At 39.8% G+C, this 22,739-nt stretch overlaps 1 protein-coding gene across 1 annotated transcript; it reads left to right on the top strand.

The window, feature by feature from the left end:
* Positions 1-3,620: 3,620 nt before the first annotated feature.
* Positions 3,621-22,471, top strand: LOC109397551 (hemicentin-2; the record flags this gene model as incomplete). Its single annotated transcript, XM_062850780.1, is given in 4 exon segments — positions 3,621-3,720; positions 3,801-3,977; positions 4,067-4,180; positions 21,657-22,471. Coding segments are annotated over 4 exon segments (516 nt in total), but the record flags the coding sequence as incomplete, so codon positions are not given.
* Between the last annotated feature and the right edge of the window lie 268 nt (positions 22,472-22,739).

Genomic DNA, 22,739 nt, shown 5'->3' with positions numbered 1-22,739 from the left:
ACCATATAAGCAAGATAACTAAATTGGTACCGAAAGGGAGATCACTGAATGAGCTTACCTTTGTGTCATTCAAAGTTGGCCTGGAATTGCAGCATAGGGACGTTGCTCTATCTCGTTCATCGTGGCAGAAGGGAATAATCTTCCGCCAATTTGACTTCAGTCACTCCGGAACAACTCGTCAAATTTTTCGTTTCGAGCCTTCGCCAGGAGATAGTCAGGCACAATAACAATCTGCATCGTACCGAAAACACTTTTCCCATCAATGAACGACCAAGTACACACTCGCGTAACACACTGCATATGTCTATTCCTCCGTACTCGCGCAACCCAACATCCAAACTCGAAACTCTCGCACTGTACTACCAAAATGTTCGCGGACTCCGAACCAAAACAAACAACTTGTTCTTAGCGCTATCCGACAGTGATTACGATATCATTGCATTCACTGAAACCTGGCTGCACAACGATATCAAAAACTCCGAACTCACACACAGCTATACGATCTACCGGTGTGATAGAAATGCAAACAACAGTTGTTTTGAACGAGGTGGCGGAGTATTGGTTGGTGTGAGAAATAGCATGAAAAGTACGTCTATTAGTCTGGCCGATTGCGAGTGCGAACGACTGGAGCAGATCATCGTCCGGATTACTTTGCCCGACTTTGAACTGTATGTTTGTGTCATATACCTACCACCCAACACCGAGCCTATTCTGTATGAACAGCATTCTGCTTGTGTTCAACATCTGTCTGATCTTGCTGGTGATCGCGGTCGCGTATTAGTTGTTGGCGATTACAACCTTCTTCGCTTACGTTGGGTGTATGAAGATGAAATTAACTCTTTCTTGCCAATTAATGCTTCATCAGAGCAAGAGGTAGCTTTGGTCGAATCTGTAATTGGATGCGGCCTTCATCAAATTAATGATTTGACAAACGCAAGTGAAAATCTTCTCGATCTGGTGTTCATTAATGAGGAAAAGTATGTTGAGCTTCTGGAGCCACCGCTACCTTTGATGAAAGTTGACGTCTGCCACAAGCCTTTCGTACTGAAATTTGACATCGATTACAAGTGCGATCTACCGATCACCGACTACGCTATATTGGAATCGTCTGATTTCGACTTCAACCAGTGTGACTTTGAATCGCTTAATGCAACAATTTTCAACGTTAATTGGGACGAGTGTCTAAATGGACGTAACCATAGGCGCCAACTTAGGGGGGGCAAGCATAGTTTTGCCCCCCCCAATATTTGACGATTTTTCGATTTTCCCATACAAAAAATCAGAAAAACCCGGCTTTGCCCCCCCAATAATTTGACCAAGTTGGCGCGTCTGGACGTAACATCAACGACGCTGTTTCGCAGTTTTAGAAAATGTATTCGATCCTGAGCAACGCTGTTCCGCTGAAGAAAAGCCATCGAGGTCATGGGAAAAGGCAACCTTGGTGGACTCCTGAGCTACGGCACCTACGTAACCGTTTACGCAAGGCAAGGAAGAGATATTTTCGTTCACGTGATGAGCAGCGAAAAGTTGAGCTGCGTGACTTAGAGAGCGAATACAACTCTTTGCATGCGCGACACTTCAGCTGTTACATTCGTCGTACGGAAGAATCAATCAAGCAGGACCCCAAATCGTTTTGGTCGTTTGTGAACGGTTGCAAGCAGACGAACAGAATCCCCCAACGCGTACATTACAACGATGTGGAAGCTGACACTCCCCTCGGCAGGGCGAACTTGTTCTCATCCTTCTTTCGAAGTGTGCTAAGTAATAACCGATCACCTTCGTCAGATGTGTATTTGGACAGTTTACCCCGGTATGAATTCAACGCTCGACCTTTCAACTTTTCTCCGGAGAATGTGCTGATCAAGCTGCAACGGCTAGATGGCTCAAAAGGCGCTGGGCCTGATCGACTGTCGCCACTCTTCATCAAAAACTGTGCTGATTCGCTTGCAGTTCCCGCCACCATTCTCTTCAATCGCTCGATTTCTGAAGGTGTTTTTCCGAGTGCATGGAAAGCCGCTGCCATTACTGCTATACATAAGTCAGGAAGTATACACAATGTTGAGAACTATCGTGGCATCTCCATACTGAGCTGCTTGCCGAAAGTTTTTGAGAGCCTCGTTCACGACTCGCTTTATCCCCATGTGCATCACGTTATCTCCGAGTTTCAGCATGGATTTGTGCGGAAACGGTCTACTTCTACAAATCTAATGACGTATGTTCCTTCGTTATTGGATGCCATGGAAAAACGCCAACAAGTGGATGCCATTTATATCGACTTTACAAAAGCCTTCGACCGAGTGCCTCATTCATTGGCAGTGAATAAATTGGATAGAATGGGCCTTCCTCAATGGTTGACTCGGTGGGTATCCTCATATCTCACTGAGCGCAGTGCATACGTACGTCTAGATGGATTAAAATCGGACCCGTTCGAAATTACGTCTGGTGTACCGCAGGGGAGTCATCTAGGCCCCTTATTGTTTGTACTGTTCGTTAATGATCTCTGCCAAATGATCAAATCTCCCAAGCTAATGTTTGCCGATGATTTGAAATTTTTTCGAGTAATTTCATCATTAGTTGATTGTTGCGCTATTCAAAGCGACATTGGCGTTCTGCAGAACTGGTGTACGCTAAACGGAATGGAAGTGAACATTCGCAAATGTAATGTGATTACGTTCAGTCGCACTCACAACCAAACTATGTTCCAGTATAAAATGTCAGACAACACAATAACTAGAGTCAACACTGTCAGAGATCTCGGTGTGTTACTTGACCACAAGCTCAATTTTGCTGAACAGGTAGCTTCAACAACCGCTAAGGCATACGCTATGCTCGGATTCATCAAACGAAATGCTAAACAGTTTGAAGATGTATATTGCCTGAAAACACTGTATTGCGCGCTGGTGCGCAGTATACTGGAATATGGTGTGCTGGTGTGGGCGCCTTATCATGCAGTACAGTGCAATTGGATGGAGCGAATCCAGCGGAATTTCCTGCGGTTTGCACTTCGGCGGTTACCATGGAACGATCCTTTAAGACTGCCGCCACACGAGCATCGCTGCGCGTTAGTGCACCTGCCGACCTTAGCGGATAGAAGGATACTACTGCAACGCCTTTTCATTTTCGACATTTTGCAAAATAACATCGACTGTTCAGATTTGCTTGGCAAAATCCAGTTCAACGCCCCTTTCCGATCAACGAGACGAGCTGATTTTCTTCGTTTACCGAGGCACCGCACCCTATATGGACAGAATAATCCCTTTGATGTTTGTTGTCGTCGTTTCAACGAAGTGTTTGTCTATTTTGATTTTGATATGTCGAGGAATTTGTTTAGAAATAAGATTAGCTAATAAGTTTTAATCTGTCTGTACGATAAAATCGAAGACGAGTATAAATAAATAAATAAATAAATAAATCGGCGTCGCTCAAAAATGTGTGATTAAAAACAAATTTAATGATTGTCACCCTAATAAAGCTGAAAAATATAAGAGTTTTGTATGTTTTACATATTTTGCGTATTTTCCAGAAAACGTTATTTTATTTTTATCAAACATACCATGGATATTTTTATTATACTTCTAGCTTCTATAACGTTTCCTTTTTTTTCATTCCAGGAATGGCCACTGCAAATCAAATACGTACAACTGAGAGATGCTGGTCTATACGAGTGCCAGGTCTCGACTCATCCTCCTACATCAATATTTGTCCAATTAGATGTGGTCGGTAAGTAACCATCAAACCATGCCACAACAATAGCATAGTAAAAATTCATTGTCTCCAAACGCATTTGTTTTCGATTGCAGAGGCCAAAGCGGAAATATTCGGGCCATCGGATAAATACCTGAAGCCTGGTTCGACGCTACGGCTCACCTGTCGAGTGGTGCAAAGCAACGAACCTCCGTTGTATATCTTTTGGTACCACAACAACCGCATGATCAACTACGATGTCCACCTGGGGGTGAATGTGTCCACCGAAGCCGGTAAGTGTAGCTCGTCCTCTTGCGAGTCATTGCATTGGAACGAGAGCAAAGTTTTAACATGATTCTCGGTTTTTCTCCACGTCCTGCAGATAACCGCTTCTCGGAACTGGTGATAACGCACTCCAACACTCTCAACTCGGGAAATTATTCCTGCGTGTCAAACAATGCAGTGGCAGCTTCCACCTATGTGCACATTTTGAACGGTAAGTGATTTTTAAATTGATCGGGATCGAATGTACACTCCCGTGCAAAAGTTTGGGGTCACCACCTCAAAAACATGGAAATGTTTTTCGGTCATATCTCAGTCATCTTTCAATTAATCCACTCGATCTTAGACTCTATCGAAAGATAAAGAGTTAGATTTGATTCGTAGGTACTTTTCACCAATTTCATATGAATTTATTACAGTTGAATCTCTACATCTCGATATCCAAGGGACCATCGAGATAGGGAGAGATCGAACTGAAGAACCTATTTGTAATGCACACTAGATTGGAAAATCGTCCGTAACTAAGAAAAACCGTCAACAAACAGATGTCACTTCGCCTTCCCTGAATGTTTTGCATCTAAAAAACTGGATCTAGCAACCTGTAAAAACGGGAATATCGACATATGGAGAGAAAATCTAGAACAAAAACGAGCGAGATCGCATCGAGATGGAGAGATATCGAGATAAGGAGATATCGACATGTAGAGAGGTAAAATGTATGCAGAATGAAGGGACCGACCAAACCATCGAGATAGGGAAAGATATCGAGATGTAGAACATCGACATGTGGAGAGTCGACTGTAGTACAAAAAGTTTACCTAAACTTACATGTTTTTCCTAAATCTGTACGAAAAATTGTTTTCCGTGTAATCCAAAATTGGGTCGACCAAATTTTAAAATTAAAGTTGCATTAGAATTCTATTTCTATCCTCTTTGGGAGCTATTCATTAGATTTTAGCGAAAAAAATCATAACATAATTTAAATGATCGAGTTAGGTTTACAAGTCACCGTGCAAAAGTTTGGGGTCACCTTCCAAATGAAGTATGAGTCGGATTTTTATTCAAATCGTCATTTTTTTGTGTAACTCCAATTCCTTCTATGATAGTTGAATGGCAAGACACAGAAATGCTTATGAATTGTTCATAAACTAAGTTCTAGACTAAGTTAAGATAGAAAATGGTATATAAAATCCATACTGAATCAGCTAAGTTCGTTTTATAAAGTGCGAAAGAGGATAAAAGTGAGATTAAAATGACTAATTCGTGATTTCTACTCTATAAAACTGTAAGCGTTAAAAGCACAAATACACCATTACCCCGAAAACCATTAAGAGATATGTCATTTCTCCGAATGTACTAATGCATTCGAGATTTTGGGTTTTGATGCAAAGCAAAGGGATAACTTTTTGATGAAAATGCCATTTAAATTAAAATATGTAACATTCCTGAAACTTATGGATTTTGGGGTAATGGTATGTTTGTGGTTATATCACTTACAGTTATGTAGGGTAGAATGCACGAATCAGCGATTTTTATTTCACTTCCATCCTCTTTCGCCCTTTATATAACGTACTTAGCTGATTTAGTATGGATTTTATATACCATTTTCTACCTTAACTTAGTCTAGAACTTAGTTTATGAACATTTCATAATCATTTATGTGTCTTGCCATTCCACTATCAAAAAAATAATTGAAGTTGCACCAACAAAAATTACGATTTCAACAAAAATACGACTCAGACTTCATTTGGAAGGTGACCCCAAACTTTTGCACGATGCAGCATCCTAAGGGGTGACCCCAAACTTTTGCACGGTGACTTGTAAACCTAACTCGATAATTTAAATTATGTTATGAATTTTTCCGCTAAAATCTAATGAATGGCTCTCAAAGAGGATAGAAATAGGGTTCTAATGCAACTTTAATTTTAAAATTTGGTCAACCCAATTTGAAGTTACACGGAAAACAATTTTTCGTACAGATTTAGGAAAAACATGTAAGTTTAGGTAAACTTTTTATACTAAAAATGGCATATAAAATTTGTGAATAGTACCTACGAATCAAATCTAACTCTTTGTCTTTCAATAGAGTCTGAGAACGACTGGACTAAATGAAAGATGACTGAGATATGACCAAAAAACATTTTCATGTTTTTGAGGGGGTGACCTCAAACTTTTGCACGGGAGTGTAAAAAGGTAATAATTAAGGATGCCTAAACGTGAAAGATTTCAGCCTTTGACGTCCAAACAAATCAATGGGAGTTCTCACAAGGGCTCAAAACATCGAAAAAGAGTTTCTTCTTCAAAAATATCTAGTAATTGAATCATTTTTTCTAGTTTTTTTTTTTTTTTACTTTTCGACATTTGCCCTTTTGCTATTCGTCCTTTTGTAATAATTCCCGACCAGTGAAGAGAATTGTCAGACAAAAGAGGCACAAAATAAGCAACAAAGAAGACGCGGCGATTACTCTTTATCCCAACTGGTAACAGATAATGACATGATCTCGAAAATTTTTGTTGCAGACAAAACGGAACCGGAATTTGTTGCGTACTTTTCAACTCGTGAATAATCAATTATTACCAACCCAAAATCCAAACATTTTGATGATAAATCTTCAGCAGCGTTGCAGTGTTTACCGACTCGAAGTTACCGCTCGAAAATCACAATGCAAGGCTTAAAAATCTCTAAACTCGTGGTACACTATCTTTGTCCTATTCTGTTCAAGTTGTGACAAACCTATGTCGCATTGGGTAGAATGTCGCAACAAATGCAGGTTGCGACATTGTCGTTATTGTTGCGCCATGGTTGAATTTTGAATCACTGGCCTCGGACGTTATGATCCGGGCCCCAAAAAAGCAAAGGAATATTCATCTAATGTATGGGGGCACTCATTAAGTACGTCACGATTAGAGGGGGAGGGAGGGGGTGATTTCTCAGAAGTGTGACAAGAAATGTATTTAGTATGGGAAAAACCCGTACGAAGGGGAAGGGGGGGGGGGGGTATGGTTAAAAAATGTGCTAAGCCGTACCAAAGACATTTTTTTGAAAAATTGAGTTTTATTAACCATTGGATGAACAAAATGATGATTTTCATGCCATGTTAAAATCCGATTATTCTGACAGCTCTTCGGGGAGTAAATTCAACATTTCTGTTTGGCAGAACATGAAAAAAATGCATCAGAGTGAACGGTTACTAAGAATCAGCGAAATATTTCAGCTTTAGTCCAGATGCGAAACATTTCAGATTTTCCTCATTCTCGTCAGATTTCTATCTTCTTACCAACTCATGGTAACCAACTGTTACAGAATTGAACACGTTATTAGAAATATACGTGTTGGAGGATTCAATAATGTTTCGATGGCGCTGATCGCCTTTTTCACAAATCACATTCAACCAGACCGAATCAAATCCACTGTATTTTTAAATCCATTTGTTTCTCAACAACATAAAAATCAGCTGATTTTGAATACTTGCATTATGTCGATAGACCTCATACTGATAATTTAACACAGAAGCCGTGATTGAACAAGAAGGCTAATTAGAATAATAATGCTTGAACAATAACCAAACACTTGGTTCGTTTTGGCTGATCGTATAAAATAGAGTTTTAACCAAAACCATCCTTGAGAAGAACGTTTAGAACTTGATTCAGACTTAACGACCGAACTTCCACTACGTAAAATGACTTAGAGATAACGCGCTGATTATCACTTAGAGCACCTTTTCCGGTGCGCGACTAAGCTAAATTACATAGCGCCAGGCTTGGAAAGCGTCAGCGTCACCACGAGTCGTCACGCGATTTTTACAGAAGTGCCTCTCTCAATGTCATCGAATCGGGAGCCGATGACCAAGAGAGTCTAACAATATTCGCTCATTTTTCGGTCATGACGGAGCGTGACATGGTTGTAAACAAGGCAACTACTAGCACATCGATGGACTTTGTTATTGTTTGAATCTTTTAAATCATGAATTTATGTCCTCCCTATCTATTAAATACAACAACTAGCCCAAATTTGCTTGGACCATGTGAAAATTTTAATTCCAAAACAATATGGAAGTTTTCGTCATGACGCTTGATTATTGCGCAATGACATGACGAAGTGTGCGAGTGCTCATTTCATTTTGTGACGATGAAAAGGCCTAGGGTAAAAGGGTATAATGCGCCCCACCGGGGCAAAACGCCCCTCTTCATTTTCTAGAGATTCAAGCGCTTTTCACATGCGTGATCGATAAGAAATCTTAAATATTGAAGAATTATTGCCATCAAGCTGGTCCGTTAGTGGATTGGTACAAAAAAGCAATAAAAATATCAAAATTCGATTTCAGAGGCTTTTGGCGTAATATTTTACCTCTTGTGAGCTGACTTCATTGTCGAACGAAGCTAGTTCTGTTCGCTTGTGTTACTTTGCAACTTTTATGCAGTTAAACACTTGTTGAAAGACCCTTCTAGGATAAGCATGTGGTGGAATTATCCTCTGGGACAGTTTTATCACGGGGCTGGACGTTTTTCTTTTGATGGGGCGTATTGCCCCGTTTGTTTTGAAAAGGCAAATTTTGGAACGTTTTCGAAAAACGTTTCAAAGCTTCCATAGCCACCTCTCCAAAGGCAAAGTTCGCATGCAACACTTCACTAACTTTAGTAACAAAGATTTGCAGTGAACAATAGATGGAATAAGGCGCCAGTTTCAGATATATTGCCATTTCTGCTTAGGGGGGGCATATTATACCTGTTTACCCTACTTGTTCATCGTCATGGGATGGTCACGACCAATAACAGGACTGCATAGCGCAGTATAATAACGCTATACCGTTTCGGGGGCTACTAACCGAGCGAGTAAAATAGCAGCAACCCGTGCTGAGGAGAATATCAAATTAATAATTACGGAATCACACAACTTGTTTTTATATCTTGTTTGTTATCATTTTCTTATTAAGACATTACCTTTCCATAACATATTTTGTTTGACAATCTTATTTTGTTATGATCAAGGTATTGGTATACATCCGTTAAATAACATTCCAATAATATGTTTTATTGCAGGCCAAGCTAATTTATTATTAGGGGGATTCACTTAACAGCGTAAACCTATTAAACTGATTTAACGTCGCGATCACCAAAGCAATCTTTAATTGTTTCATTCGCAAAATCATGAAACATTTCAAATAAGCAGAGAATCATGGCTTACGCAGCAATTTAATCTGTTTAGTTAGTACCCCTATTATATTATTGAGAGTGTATAAATATTTTATCAACAATAGCACAACAATAACAAATTTTGAAATTCACATCATTCGAGAACACCGTTGTTTATAGCATTGCGTGATGAGGAGCGTGTGGCTATTCTCTCATCAGTACCTCTTTTTTTTCGGGCATTACATTTTAGCTGATACAGAGCCAACTTCTCAGCTTGGGAGTTTTAGTACTTGGGCAATTATGACCAGATTTTCTGTCCCTCGTATTGAATGACAAATATAGGGTACTTCAAGCACTCGATGTAACGTAATTTTCTATGTTATATACTTATTACTTATATTACTTTTATTACTTGTTATATACTTTACTTATTTCTTATATTACTTTGTTACTTACTTTGTTATGAGTTTGATATTACAACTAAATTTGCCCATGAATTATTATCAATAACCTTTAAAGTTAAAAATTTGCTTTCTAAATATTTTGAAAATGAACAATTATTAAGCTGTTATTGAAACTAACAAAATATGTTATTGAATTAGTGCTCCAGGAATATTTTTTTGTTATGCAATTTATCGCTTATGACAGGCAAGTTCATAACAAGGTCGATTTTTGCGTGACATAATTTGTGTATCACCCCTAACATGTTATGTTAATAACACAAAAATATTTGATTTTGTTACTCAGTTATTTTGCCAAAGTAACACATTTTCTTATGCTTTTGTTATTCCCTTTGGCTCGGGAAGGCTTTCGGGAAACATCGAGCGCACAAATTTAGGCACCCGATAGTTGCGCGGGAAACGATTACTATTTTATTTTTATCAAAAGTTCTGTGCTGTTTTTATTTGTTTGTTTCGAACAAAACGCACCGGTGGCCTGCAACAAATTTTGTAAACACTTGCAATCAGGGAAAATCTGCTGGGAAATCGCGTTTTTTTTTTTCAATCACAAACAAGAGCAAGGACATCACCGTTGGAAAGCTTCACGAGGTGTACAATACGATCTGTGCCCAACGATCCTCTTAGTGGACGAAACCGAGTTCAGCAATATCTACAGCAGTCTCTGATTCATGATTCATACCAAGGACCTCTGGAGGAAAGGTTTTGCACAATAAAAATGTTTGAAGATTTCAGAAAATTCTTAGATTATTTTTATGTTACAAATGTGAAAGTATCAGGAAATTCTGAGATTATTTTTGGTTACTTTTTCATGCCAAGGACTTCTGAGGGAGTTTTAACATAATAAAAATATTTGAGTATCTTCCAAAATTTCCTGTGAGATTCTAGAATTCTTTTTCTCTACGGATTCCCTCCGGAATCGAGGTTCATCAAGGATTTTTTCCGCTAATTCTTCAGGAATCCCTTAAAAAAATTTTCAAGGAATTCGTTGCGAGATTCCTTAAGGAAATCCTTCTGGGATTAATCCAGGCAATCATTCAGGGCTTCCTCCAAGAATTCCTACGTTGATTCCTACGGTGTTTCCTTTAGGAATTCCTCTAGTGATTTCTCCGGGAATTCCTCCAGCGATTGCTCCGGGAATTCCTCCAGATTTTCCTCCAAGAATTCTTCCGGGGTTTCTCCAGGAATTCCTCCGAGGATTCCTCCAGACATTCTTCCGGGGATTCCTCAAAGAATTCCACCGGGTACTTCACCAAGAATTCTTCCGGAAATTTCTCCAAATTTTTTCCCGAAAACTCCTCCAAGAATTCATCCGGGGATTCCTCCAGAAATGCGTCTCCGAGGATTCGATCAAAAAACGATCAAAAACGATCAAATTTGACTATACATGTCAATGGTTGCTACTCCGTGATTGATCTGAGCTGGTTCCAATTGCACTGAGATCCAAATGAATAAGGGCTGGGACACTCCACTTATTCTCAAAGTGCAATTTAAGCAGCTCATACATTTTGGATCAATAACGGCGCTGGCCACGTCCTTATAGTCAGTTGGGAAGGGATTCCTCCAGAAATGCGTCTCCGAGGATTCCTCCAAAAACTCCTCCGGGAATTTCTCCAGGGATTCCTCAAGATATTCCTGTGGGGATTCCTACGGGGCTTCTTCTAGGAATTTCTCCGGGAATTTCTTCAGGAATTCTTCCGAAGATTCCTTTGGGGATTCCTCCGATGATTCCTTCACAAATTCCTGCGGGGATTCCTCAAGGAATTCTTCCGGGTACTCCACCAAGAATTCTTCCATGAATTCGTCCAGGAATTCCTTCAGAAATTCCTCCATATTTTCCTCCAGAAATTCCTCCAGGAATTCATCCGAGGAATTGCGTTCGAGCATTCCTCCAGAAAGTCCCCCGGGAATTTCTCCAGGGATTCCTCAAGGAATTCCGCAGGGGAATCCTACGGAGTTTCTTCTAGGAATTCCTCCGGGATTTTTTTCAGGAATTCCTCCCAGGATTCTTCCAGGAATTCCTCCATGGATTTCTCCAGAAATTCTTCCGAGGATTTCTCCAGGAATTCCTCCGAGGATTTCTTCAGGAATTCCTCTGGGAATTCCTCCGGGTATTCATCCGGAAATTGCTCCGGGAATTCCTCTGGGAATTACTCTGGAAATTCCTCCGGGAATTCCTCAGAGAATTCTTCCGGGAATTCCTTCAGAAATTTCTCCAAATTTTCCTCCAGGAATTCATCTGGGGATTCCTCCAAACATGCGTCCGAGGGGCAATCCATAAACCACGTGGTCATGTTAGGGGGGGGGGGGGGATTGTTCGTCCAAAAACCAAAGTCCTTTTTTTTTTTTTATATGAAGGAATAACCACGCGAGGGGGTGGGGGGGGGGGGGGTTGGAATCTCCCAAAAACTGACCACGTGGTTTATGATCAGCCTCCGAGGATTCTTCCACAAATTCCTCAGGGAATTTCTCCAGGAATTCCTCAAGGAACTTCTCTGGGAATTACTCCGGAAATTCTTAGAGAATTCCTTAGGGAATTTCTCCGGGTATTTCTCTGGAAATTTCTCTGGGAATTCCTCTGTGAATTCCTGTGGGATTTCTTCCGGGAATTCCTCTTGGAATTCCTCCGGGAATTCCTCCAGGAATTACTCTGGGAAATTCTTCGGGAATTTTCCGGAAATTCCTCAAGGAATTGATTCCGGAATTCCGGAATTCTGGAAGAATCCTCGGAGGAACTCCTGGAGGAATCCCCAGAGGAATTCCTGGAGGAATCCCTGAAGGAATTCCTGGAGGATTCTCCGGAGAAACTTCTGGAGGAATCACCTGAGGAACTCCTGGAGGAATCCCCGTAGGAATTCCTGGAGGAATCCCCGAAGGAATTCCTGGAGGAATCCCCGAAGGAATTCCTGGAGGAATCCCCGGAGGAACTTCTGAAGGAATTCTCGGAGGAATTCCATGAGGAATTCTCGAAGGAATTTCTGAAGGAATCCCTTGAGGAATTTCTGAAGGAATCCCTGGAGGAATTTATGAAGGAATCACCGGAGGAATTTCTGATGGAATTTCTGGAGACGTCCCCGGAGAAATTCCATGAGAAATCCCCAAAAGAAATCCTGGTAAAACCCTGCAGGAATTCCTGAATGAATCCCCGGAGAAATTCTTGGAGAAATCCCCGGAGGAATCCCGAAAAGAAATCCCATTAGAAATTTTAGTAGAAAACCCGGAAGGAATTCCTGCAGAAATCCCGGAAGAAATTTCTGGGGAAATCCGGAACTCCAGGAGCAATCCTAGTGCATATTCCTGGAGGATACTCAGTAATAGTTTATGCTAGAAATTCAAAGGGAATTTATAGAAAATCCCTAAAGGCATATCAGGAGACATCTCTGAAGGAATCCCAGTAGAAATCAATGAAATAATCGCGGGAGGAATGCCTTGCGAAATTCCAGAATACAAACCCTGAAAGAATGCTTGAAAAAACATGTAGGAATCTCAAGAGAAATCCCTAAAGGAAACTTGGAAAGATGCAGAATCCCCGGCAAGACTCCAGAAAAGTATCAGTGGGGGATTCACTGGAGAAATCTCAAGAAAGATTTGCTGAATGAACGAAATTTAGGTGGAAAATCTCCGAATGAATTCAGAAATTTAGGAAGAGCCCCTGAAAGAATCAAGACAGAAATTTCTAGAGAAGAATCCTGAGGGGAATACCGGGAAGAATTCTCGGAAAAATCGTAGGACAAATCCCTACACTGTAGGCAAATATACTATATTAACAATATAGGTCACTCTAACGATTTTTTGGCGACACCTTTTTAGTGAATGTGGCGCCACCAAGCGTCAGAAGAGGTACTACTACACACTAAATGCATGCGCTATCCGAATGACGTTTATTCTGTCGAACTGTCATTGTATGGTGGGGATGCCCATTTCTTCTGAAATAATCGATTAAACATTAATCGATTTTTTTTTCAACTACTCAAATTAGAACGAATTTTATTCTCTCTTCTTGAACAACTTCTGGCGTGTATTATCGTCGCAGCACCAAATCGAAGTCGCGACTCGTGCGACATGCGAAGTTGCAGATGAGAAGTAAATTTGAACCGATAAACGTTCATAACAGACAAAAACACAGACGACCCAAATCGAGCCTTCCGCTCGGCTTTCCGTTAGCGAGTTATGAACGCTATTTTCTCCGGAAATTACACAAGAATTTCCTTGTGGGATCCCTTTAAGAATGCATCCTGGATTTTTTTCCTTGTTTTTTTTTCTCTAAGATTCCTCCTGAAGCTCTTGGGGGATTCCTCCAAGATTCCTCCCAGAAATTATTCTGGAATTATTTTAGGAACTCTTTTCGGGATTGCTCAGGGAAAGCGTTCCAGCGTTCCTCCTTTATCCCCCAACACTTTTTTTTATCTGGGATTACATATCTCCATGAATAAAACGCAATCAGTGAAGTACTAGATTTGTAGTATAATTATTTGTATAATGAGAAAGTTTTTTTTTATCTGTATTAACGAGATTTTTAGCCCTAGGCTAGTTCATCTCGGGGATAATGAGAAAGTAAATTCTCCGTTACTGCAATAAAATGGTTACTGCAATAATGGTAACAAAAAAGCAAGGATTTTATGACTGCTTGTGTGATTTGATGCTGTTTGAGCAAAACTTTGGGTAACTGTGTTGTTGTATTCTCATTTAATGCAACTTCAACAACATATTTTCCTAAAGTTTTGCTCAAGCAGCATTAAACTTGGCATTAAACTAGGCTAAGAATCATAATACCCATGAGTTTGCACCGTTTCAATGCAGAAACGGAGAGTTTAGCATCTCACCATACAAAAAAAAAACAACTCATTACTACAAATCTAGTATTCACATATTTCTTCTGTGAATCCCGGAAAAAAAATACTTCTGAAGACATTTCAAATTAATGGAAATCTCGGAAGGAATCACAAAAATAATTTCTGGAATATTTTTGATACTTCAAAGAGGTTCCCTCTGAAGGAATCCTGGAAAGATCGCTCGAAATATATCAATTAAATTGTTCATATAAAATCGCCCTGGAGATTTACAAAGTCACTTCGGAAATCTCTCCGAAATTTCAAAAGAAATTCCTTGAAAAATCCCAGAAGACTCGGTGGAAATCCTTAAAAGACGAAGTGAATTCCAGAAGGAACTTTTGGAGGAATACTGATAGAAATCCCGGTTGAAATTCCCAGGAGGAATTTTTGAAGGAATTCTTGGATAAATCCAAACGTTCTTGGAAAATTTTGTAGGAATTCCAGAAGGAACTTCTGGGGGTATTCGTAGAAAAAAACTCTTGAGGGAATTGTTGAAGGAGCTGAGCTTCTGCAGGAATCCAAGAAAATCTTCAAGAAACTCCCATTAGGAAATCCTATAAGGAACTTCTTGACGAATCCTAGAAGAGAATTCTTGAGGATTCCTAGAATTGATTCTTGAAGGAACATCAGAAGAGAAATTGCTGGAGTAATTTCAGTAGGAACTCCTGGGGGTTCCTCGAAGGAAGCTCTGGAGAAATTTAAGAAAAAAAAACTTTGAATCAATCTCTGAAGACACTCATGGAGGAATTTCAAAAAGAGCTCCTGAATGAATCACAGAAAAAAACTAGAAGGAAACCAAGGGGAATGACATATCCTTTTCTAATCGGAAAATCCGCATATATTCGTTCCTAACCGTCGCTAACCGCTGCTAACTGAGCCGCAGGTGCAGTTAGACGCGATTAACGACGGTTAGCAACGGATTTTTCCGGTTAGCAAAGGTAAAGAGAAAACTGAGAAGGAACTTCCGTTGGAAAATCAGAAGGAATTCAGAAAGGAAAGGAATCTGAAGGAATGCCTGACTAAATTTATGGAGGATTATCACTCTGCAGCAGGCGAATTTGCTAGAATATTTTTACTAACTGAAGTTCACCCAGAAGCCCATGACTGTATATTTAAATATAATGAGCTTTGCAAGGATTTCGCGACGATCGTGTAAATGTTCAATCTATGGCAGCACAATGTTCACACATCCAACAACAAAGGATTAGTCCGGAATGAAACAACCAGTATTCGAATAAACTCACAGTTCACTTCGGAAGAACAACGAAATTAATCGAAATTAAATTTGACGGGTTCTATTCTCAGGTCCGGTCCCGGAGCTCATTTTTTTGTGAGCACGAAACGCTCAAACGTTGAAATTTCGTACATCTGTCCATTAGCTTATGCACCCTTGAATTCAATGTCTTGAACTCTGCCACAAGAAATTTGACCTGCATTTGGTAGGTGATCTTCCGGATTTTTGTAAGCTATCCAATCCGATGTATGTATGTCAGCGTGCACATTAAGAAAGATGATATTAAAAGTCATTGTCAAAGGAAAATAGCAACCATCAGGGCAAAATATAAATTAATTTTGAGGGTGAAAATTTTAAATTTCGAAGTGAAACGATTTCGGTGATGTTACAACGAGGGAGCATTCAATTTTTTCTACAGATGTTCACCACAAAAACGTAAATTACAGTGCGCAATTGCAACAAATCAACTCGGTGTGTTCAAAGCACTTATTAAGCATAAACCAAAGGAATAGTGCGCTGAAGACATCAACTGGATTTGATGCAATCGCGCACTTTTATTAACGTTTTTGCACTTATAAAGATCGAGTGCGCAGTCCAGTCGTGAACTAAATGCGCAATATTATTTTGTTTGTGTATATTGTAAATCGATTATTTATTAATCGATTATTTTGGTACAAAAAACTTTGACACCCCTAACATCTTTTTTTCTGAAATGTCACCTTGCACGGTAAACAAAAATTGATCAAAATACAATTATTGACTTTTTCTGACAACAGGTGGTGCTGTAATCATTCGTAAACGGCGTCTCCATGTCGTTGTATGTGAAAACACGAAGTGACCTATATTGTTAATATAGTATATTTGCTGTAGGGCCTACAGGATACAAACTAAAACTTATTAGGAATCCTAAGAGAATCCCAAAGACCATTATCGGGAGTATTAGCTGAATATTTACATAGATGAATCTCAGCGAGAGATCTTATATGTAAGCTTACGTATCCGTGATATGTTTAACTGGATATCTTTGATGTCACTTATACACTTAAGAAACTGTAATTCAACAAGCTCTGCTTGTTGGGTTGGGACCTTATTTTTGCATCTTTTTACTTTGACGAGATATTAGAAACATAAGTTTATTTTCATATCAATGTCACAGACAAACAAACGTAACACTTGCGAAATTTTCATCGACCACGCTTTTAACGATCATTTTAAATTTTCATAGTTGTGGCTTTCACAACCAGAGGCGCGCGCATCGTTTTTCTATGCGTTTGACGTTTCACAATAGCGCCTTCTGTTGATGATATTGCACAACACAGTGATTCGTGCAACTTTTCCACCAGGTGATGGTAGTGTGAACTGGGCGATAGATTTCCACGAAAATCGTTCAAGGTGTTACGTCAGTTTGTCTGTGCCAATGTCTTCTGTTTGAAAGATTTCTCATGAAATGAAAATGAAAACTAATTGACCGCCCGTAGATGGTACTCCAAAATCATCAGACCAGCTACACTCACACACAAGGAACCAATGAGATAGCTGCTTGCTACGAACACGCATCTTCAGTGAGTGAGCATTGATGATCTTCTACTTTTAGGGGACAATGGCGCCTGCTACATCAGGTTGCTGGTCAATATTGTAATGGGGAGGGTAATGATGCTTGCAATCGCTTGTTGCCAACAGACCACGGAGTTCACTGCATCTGCACAAGTTCATGCGCTGTCGGAGTGTTGTTGGAAAATATTTATTTTTGGCACAGGAGTTGACGCATTTGTGCGTGGGTGCCAGACGTAAAATGATAGATTGTGTGAAGATTACTGTGAAGCGGCACAGTTCACTTTGTTGCATAATTTGTAGGCGTTAAATGGTAGATTCAAACTGTTCTAAGAAAGTTAGAATGAACGGAAACGGCTATTTATTCCATTTCTGGTTCTCTAGCATTGGCTATGAACATAGTTGAGATGTAGAGAAGAGAAGAGAGTATAGAGAAGTAGATAGAAAGATTTAAAGAAGGAGGAAACGGACGAGACAGGGGTTGCACCTAGACCCTATTGCATATGGATTATCAGCGGTAGCAACTGGGCCACCAATGTCGTCTGTGCCTTACTATTCATTAGTGCTATTTATTATCAGGGCATTCAGCTGGTTTCGGAGGCATTTCAGAAACGTTTTCGAAGGTTTCGGAAGGTCCGTTACCAAGGATTCGAGGAATTTTCGGTTTTTGCCTTTCTCGTACACTAAGTGTACTGGAAAGGCTATATGTTCACTCCAAAAATGACTTTTTGATAGAAGGCTCGGAGGGTCGAGTCACATATACCAATCAACTCTGCTCGACGAATTGAGGTGATGTCTGTGTGTGTGTATGTATGTGTGTGTGTGTGTGTATGTGTGTGTGTGTGAGTATGTGTGTGTACAAAATAAACTCACATCACTTTTTGGCAGTAAACTTCAACCGATTTTAATGACCGACGGTTCATTCGACGCGGAATCTGGTCCCATTGTTTCCTATTGAAAATGGTTCAGATCGGTTCAGCCGTTCCGGAGTTATGGCCATTTAGATGTTCCGGACCGGTACCCCAGGAAGGGGGCAGATATGAAAATGCTACAAAACCATGCATGCGACATATCAGACCGCGGCTTTTTCGATAACCTGACGAACGGTATGCAGGAAAATACTCTCGGTCCATATCTGAACCAGTAGTACTCCGGAATCGGTTCCAGATGTCCCGCCGGAAGTGACAAAATATAAAAGTGAGCCAAAGCCATGCATGCGACACATCAAATAGCGGCTTTTTTGATAACCTGATGAACAGTGAGTAGGAAAATAGCCTTTGACCCAGCAGATACTACCGGTAGTGTTCCGGAACCGGTTCCGGGTGCCCCGTCGGAAGTGGCCAAATATAAAATTGAACCAAACCCATGCATGCGATACATCAAATTGCGGCTCTTTAGATAACCTAATGAACGGTTAGCAATAAAATGGAATCAGACTGTATTTTGGGAAACCAGTAGTATTCTGGAACCGGTTCCGTGTGTCCCGCCGGAAGTGGTCAAATGTAGATATGTAGGAAACAAACCCATGCATACGACACATTAAATAGCAACTTTTTCGATAACCTGAAGAACGGTAAGCAAGAAAATAGCCTTCAATCACAGCAGAGACTACCGGTAGTGTTCCGGAACCGGCTCCGGACGCAGGTAGTCAGCGAGTTAAGGAAGGTTAACAAGAAAATGGTTTAAGACCATATTTGACACAACCAGTAGTATTCCGGAACCGGTTCCGAATGTCCTGCTGGAAGTGGTCAAATGCATATAGGAGCCAAACCCATGCATGCGACATATCAAACCACGGCTTTTTCGATAACTTGATGAACGGTTTACAAGAAAATAGTCTCAGATCACATTAGAGACTTCCGGTAGAACCCGTGTTGTATGTCCCGTCAGAATGACCAAAATGTAAAATGAATCAAATGCATGCACATCAATTTTCGGCTTTTCAGAAAACCTGTTGAACAGTTAGCAAGAAACTACTGCCAGACCATATTTGAGACAATAGGTACAGTTTTGGAACCGGTTCCGGGTATCTCACAGGAAGTGGTAAAAACAGTGAAAATAATCAATGCAAGCAATAAATATGTGTAAGAGAACAAAATCTTGACAAAACTGAAGCTCATCAAATCACACCTTCTCATATTCCTGAGGTGTAAATATACAGTAGAATGGGGGTTGCATGAGAATATTGAAATTTAATCACATCAATCTCGAGCAAAGTTTTTCAATCCCCTTTTGCGTCTACAATTGCTGCGCAAAATTTTGATCCGACTGATTGCTCCTCGCGCTCTGTGATATGATTCTAATTTAAATTGGATTCAGTACGAAAAATTTCACTTGCTTCAATTTTTTGGTAAATTTTTTTTTATCTAGTAATCAATGTTAATAATTACTTAAAGCCTGAAATGTACAAAAAAAGTTTATCGAAGACTGTAAAATGATTTTTGGTTGTGAAATAAATTATATTTAAACTTGTTATTATCGTCTTGGTATTGATGGGTCTTCAGTAAAAGTAAAGGCGGTCACGCAGTCAACTAAGAGTTCTGATATTTTTCATCTCTACCTATACATTGAACATAACATCGGAAATATGTGTCATCAGTAAGTTTCCCAACTTTATGATGGCTTGGATAAAATTCTTGCTTTTATTAATAAAGTATTCACAGGATTCAGGATGCTTACGTCGACGGAAAGATCATGAGTACATTTTCAACGAGAAAGGCACTATCACCACCAGGTGGATAAATCCGGGTTTTTTTTTCGAAGGCATTTCATTAAGATTCAGATTCAGACTTCCAATAGGTTTCAAAGGCGTTACAATGTGTTTTCGAGGGTTTAGGAGGGAGCATTACAAGGGATTTGCAGGGGGTTAAGGGGTTTTCGGAGGCATATTTGGACGATGCAAAGGATTTTCAGCAAGTTTGGAGACATGGGTGCTTTTAGAGGGTCTTCAGGAGCATTACAGGGGAGTCCCAGGAAGCCTATACATTTTGAGTTAATGCTCTCAGCTTTACGGGAATTTCAAAGGCATTTCAAAACGTTTCTCAAGCTTATCAGGCGGTTTCAGAAGGGAATCACGACATTCCAGACTGATTACGCTCGTGAATCCAATGTCATATACGCAAGGGAATTCTTGAAAATTCTCAAACAAGTATTGTATTGGCCACTAAACAGCACATCAGGGTTGCCAAATTTAAATCTGTATTTTGGCCTTCCAAAAATCTGTATCATCTGTATGACTACTTTTTCCGAAAATCTGTATGAAATCTGTATTATTTTACGGAAAATCTGTATGAAATTCTGTAAGTTTTTGAAAAATCTGTATAATCTGCATCCTTTTCCAAAAATCTATAATATTGGTATACAGAATTCGGTATGATAAGCTGCGAAAAAATCTGTATAATTACAGAAAAATCTGTATATTTGGCATCCCTGCAGCACATAGTAGCATGAAACTGTACAAGTATTAATTTCATGTAAACCCGTTGACTTACATTAAAGAAAGTTTTTAGAAAACCTTAAATAGTCACAGCCCCACCCCCACTCAGCCCACCTCCCGCAATAAGCCTCTAAATTCCCCTTAAAGTAATCGTTCGAGTTTGATTAAACGATACCTACCAAAGTAACAAAGATAGATGAATAACAGCTTATCTAGACAACATGTTCAAAATCAAGCTAAAGAGCGTTTTATTCAGCCGTTGTACAGCATCATTGTTCATTGGGTAATGCCCAACCATAGATTTACTACAACAAACGCCCATCGTTGAGGTATTAAGGTAAATTAATTTAAAAAACAATGATCATACTATCTAATGAAGGGTTTCAAAACGTTATTCGGTAGATTTATATCCAAATTTGCTTGGAAAAATATAAAAACTATCGTTTCTCTCTTTTCTATCATAAATTGCTTGCTGCAACATTAGGCACACTGTTCCTATTATGGAAGTAAAATTTAATTTTGGTTCCTATTATTCCGTTATTCCATTAGAATCATATGGGATACCGTAACAATAGGAACACAGCAGCAAAAATATTAAGGAAATATTTTTTTAAATAGGTTTTTGGGCAAATTTTAAGCACACAAATGGTGCAATCTCATAATTAAAGCATAATACATCCATTAAAAATGCCTTTTGGTAACATTTCAGTCGAAAAAGTGCTCAATTGCCATTACCGCAACAATAGGCACTACACAACTAAGGGAACAATTACTCTGTTATAGTTTATATATGAACGATTGATCCAAGCCCGAGTACAAGGGGGGGAGAGGGGGGTTTGGGAGGTTAAACCGCAAACCTTTCATGGCCTTGACCATGACACTCTCATCTCGCGTAATGTGTATCTGCTCCCAGGATAAAACCGCCCAAACAACATTCACAGATTCAATTAGCATACATTGTATTTACTCTCGATACACAGAGACCTCAATCGCCAATATTTTAATCCGGAAATCGATTTCTGATTTTCTCTCTTCCGAACAAACAGGTGAAAACCCAGCGGCGATGCAACACGGTGACCACGGCAATGGCGTCCTGGTGGGGACCCATCTCCATCTGCTGGTGACGGTTGTAACATATCAGATCATCAACTTGTTATTGTGTGCACATTGAAAATAATTGTAGAAAATAAAATCTCCCCGGCGGCGCGCGCTGCTCCGGAGGGACCCATCACCCTGAACTCGGATGATGGTGATGGCAGAGACCCCGATCGACGCGACGCGATGGGTAGGGATACGACGGTTCAGAAGTGCAAACAAACAAGCAAACAAATTATAGGTAAATATTTATCGATGACAAGAAACCATGACCGATAAGCCAAAATAAAGGCAGTATCTGCTGCTGGAGAAAAATGTCGACCGGATTTGCACGATGGACGAACGGTTACCGGTTTGTGTGAAGGAGAGGAAAAAAAAGAGAACCAAGCCCATTCGGATAAGTGGGATAAAGGGAAAATCCTGTCAGCAAAATAAACAAATTTACGCACCATCACGGTCGCTCGATGCAGCAGCATATTGTGGAATACGCCGCGACTGGGATGGGGAGTGAGCTGTGGTTGTTGATAGATTAAATTAAAAAAATTGTATTATGAAAATTGGTTTGCTGAACAAGTTTATTTAAATAATGGATATTTTCATATTGGATGATTTTTATGTTTATTTTCTACCTATATTGGAATAAAGAAATTTTGAGAGGCATCAAAATTTGAGCATTCACTGTTGTGTTGCAGAACAACAATCGAGCATGATTTGAACGAAAGAAAAAAAAATGAAGGATGTGAACATATAATCGCGTGCAATATAGTTATGGCTCTTTTATATGGCGCTGCTATCCACTTTATGCCCACTGCGATTTCTTAGGTTCCGGGTCATTTGGCCGAACGCCATTTGGCCGAATGCCGTTTGGCCGAACGCCAAACGACATTCGGCCAAATGGCCGGAAACCTATATTTAGCACTCAATCCAACTGATTGTTACGTGCGGTTGGGATAAATACACTACACGACTGTAGTTTCTTTATACTATAGCATTGAATATCTACACAGCAAAAAATAAATGCAACCCGCCCGATG

Source organism: Aedes albopictus, chromosome 2 (assembly GCF_035046485.1).
Source record: "Aedes albopictus strain Foshan chromosome 2, AalbF5, whole genome shotgun sequence".
Classification (NCBI taxonomy): domain Eukaryota; kingdom Metazoa; phylum Arthropoda; class Insecta; order Diptera; family Culicidae; genus Aedes; species Aedes albopictus.
This window is presented reverse-complemented; position numbering and strand designations above follow the sequence as displayed.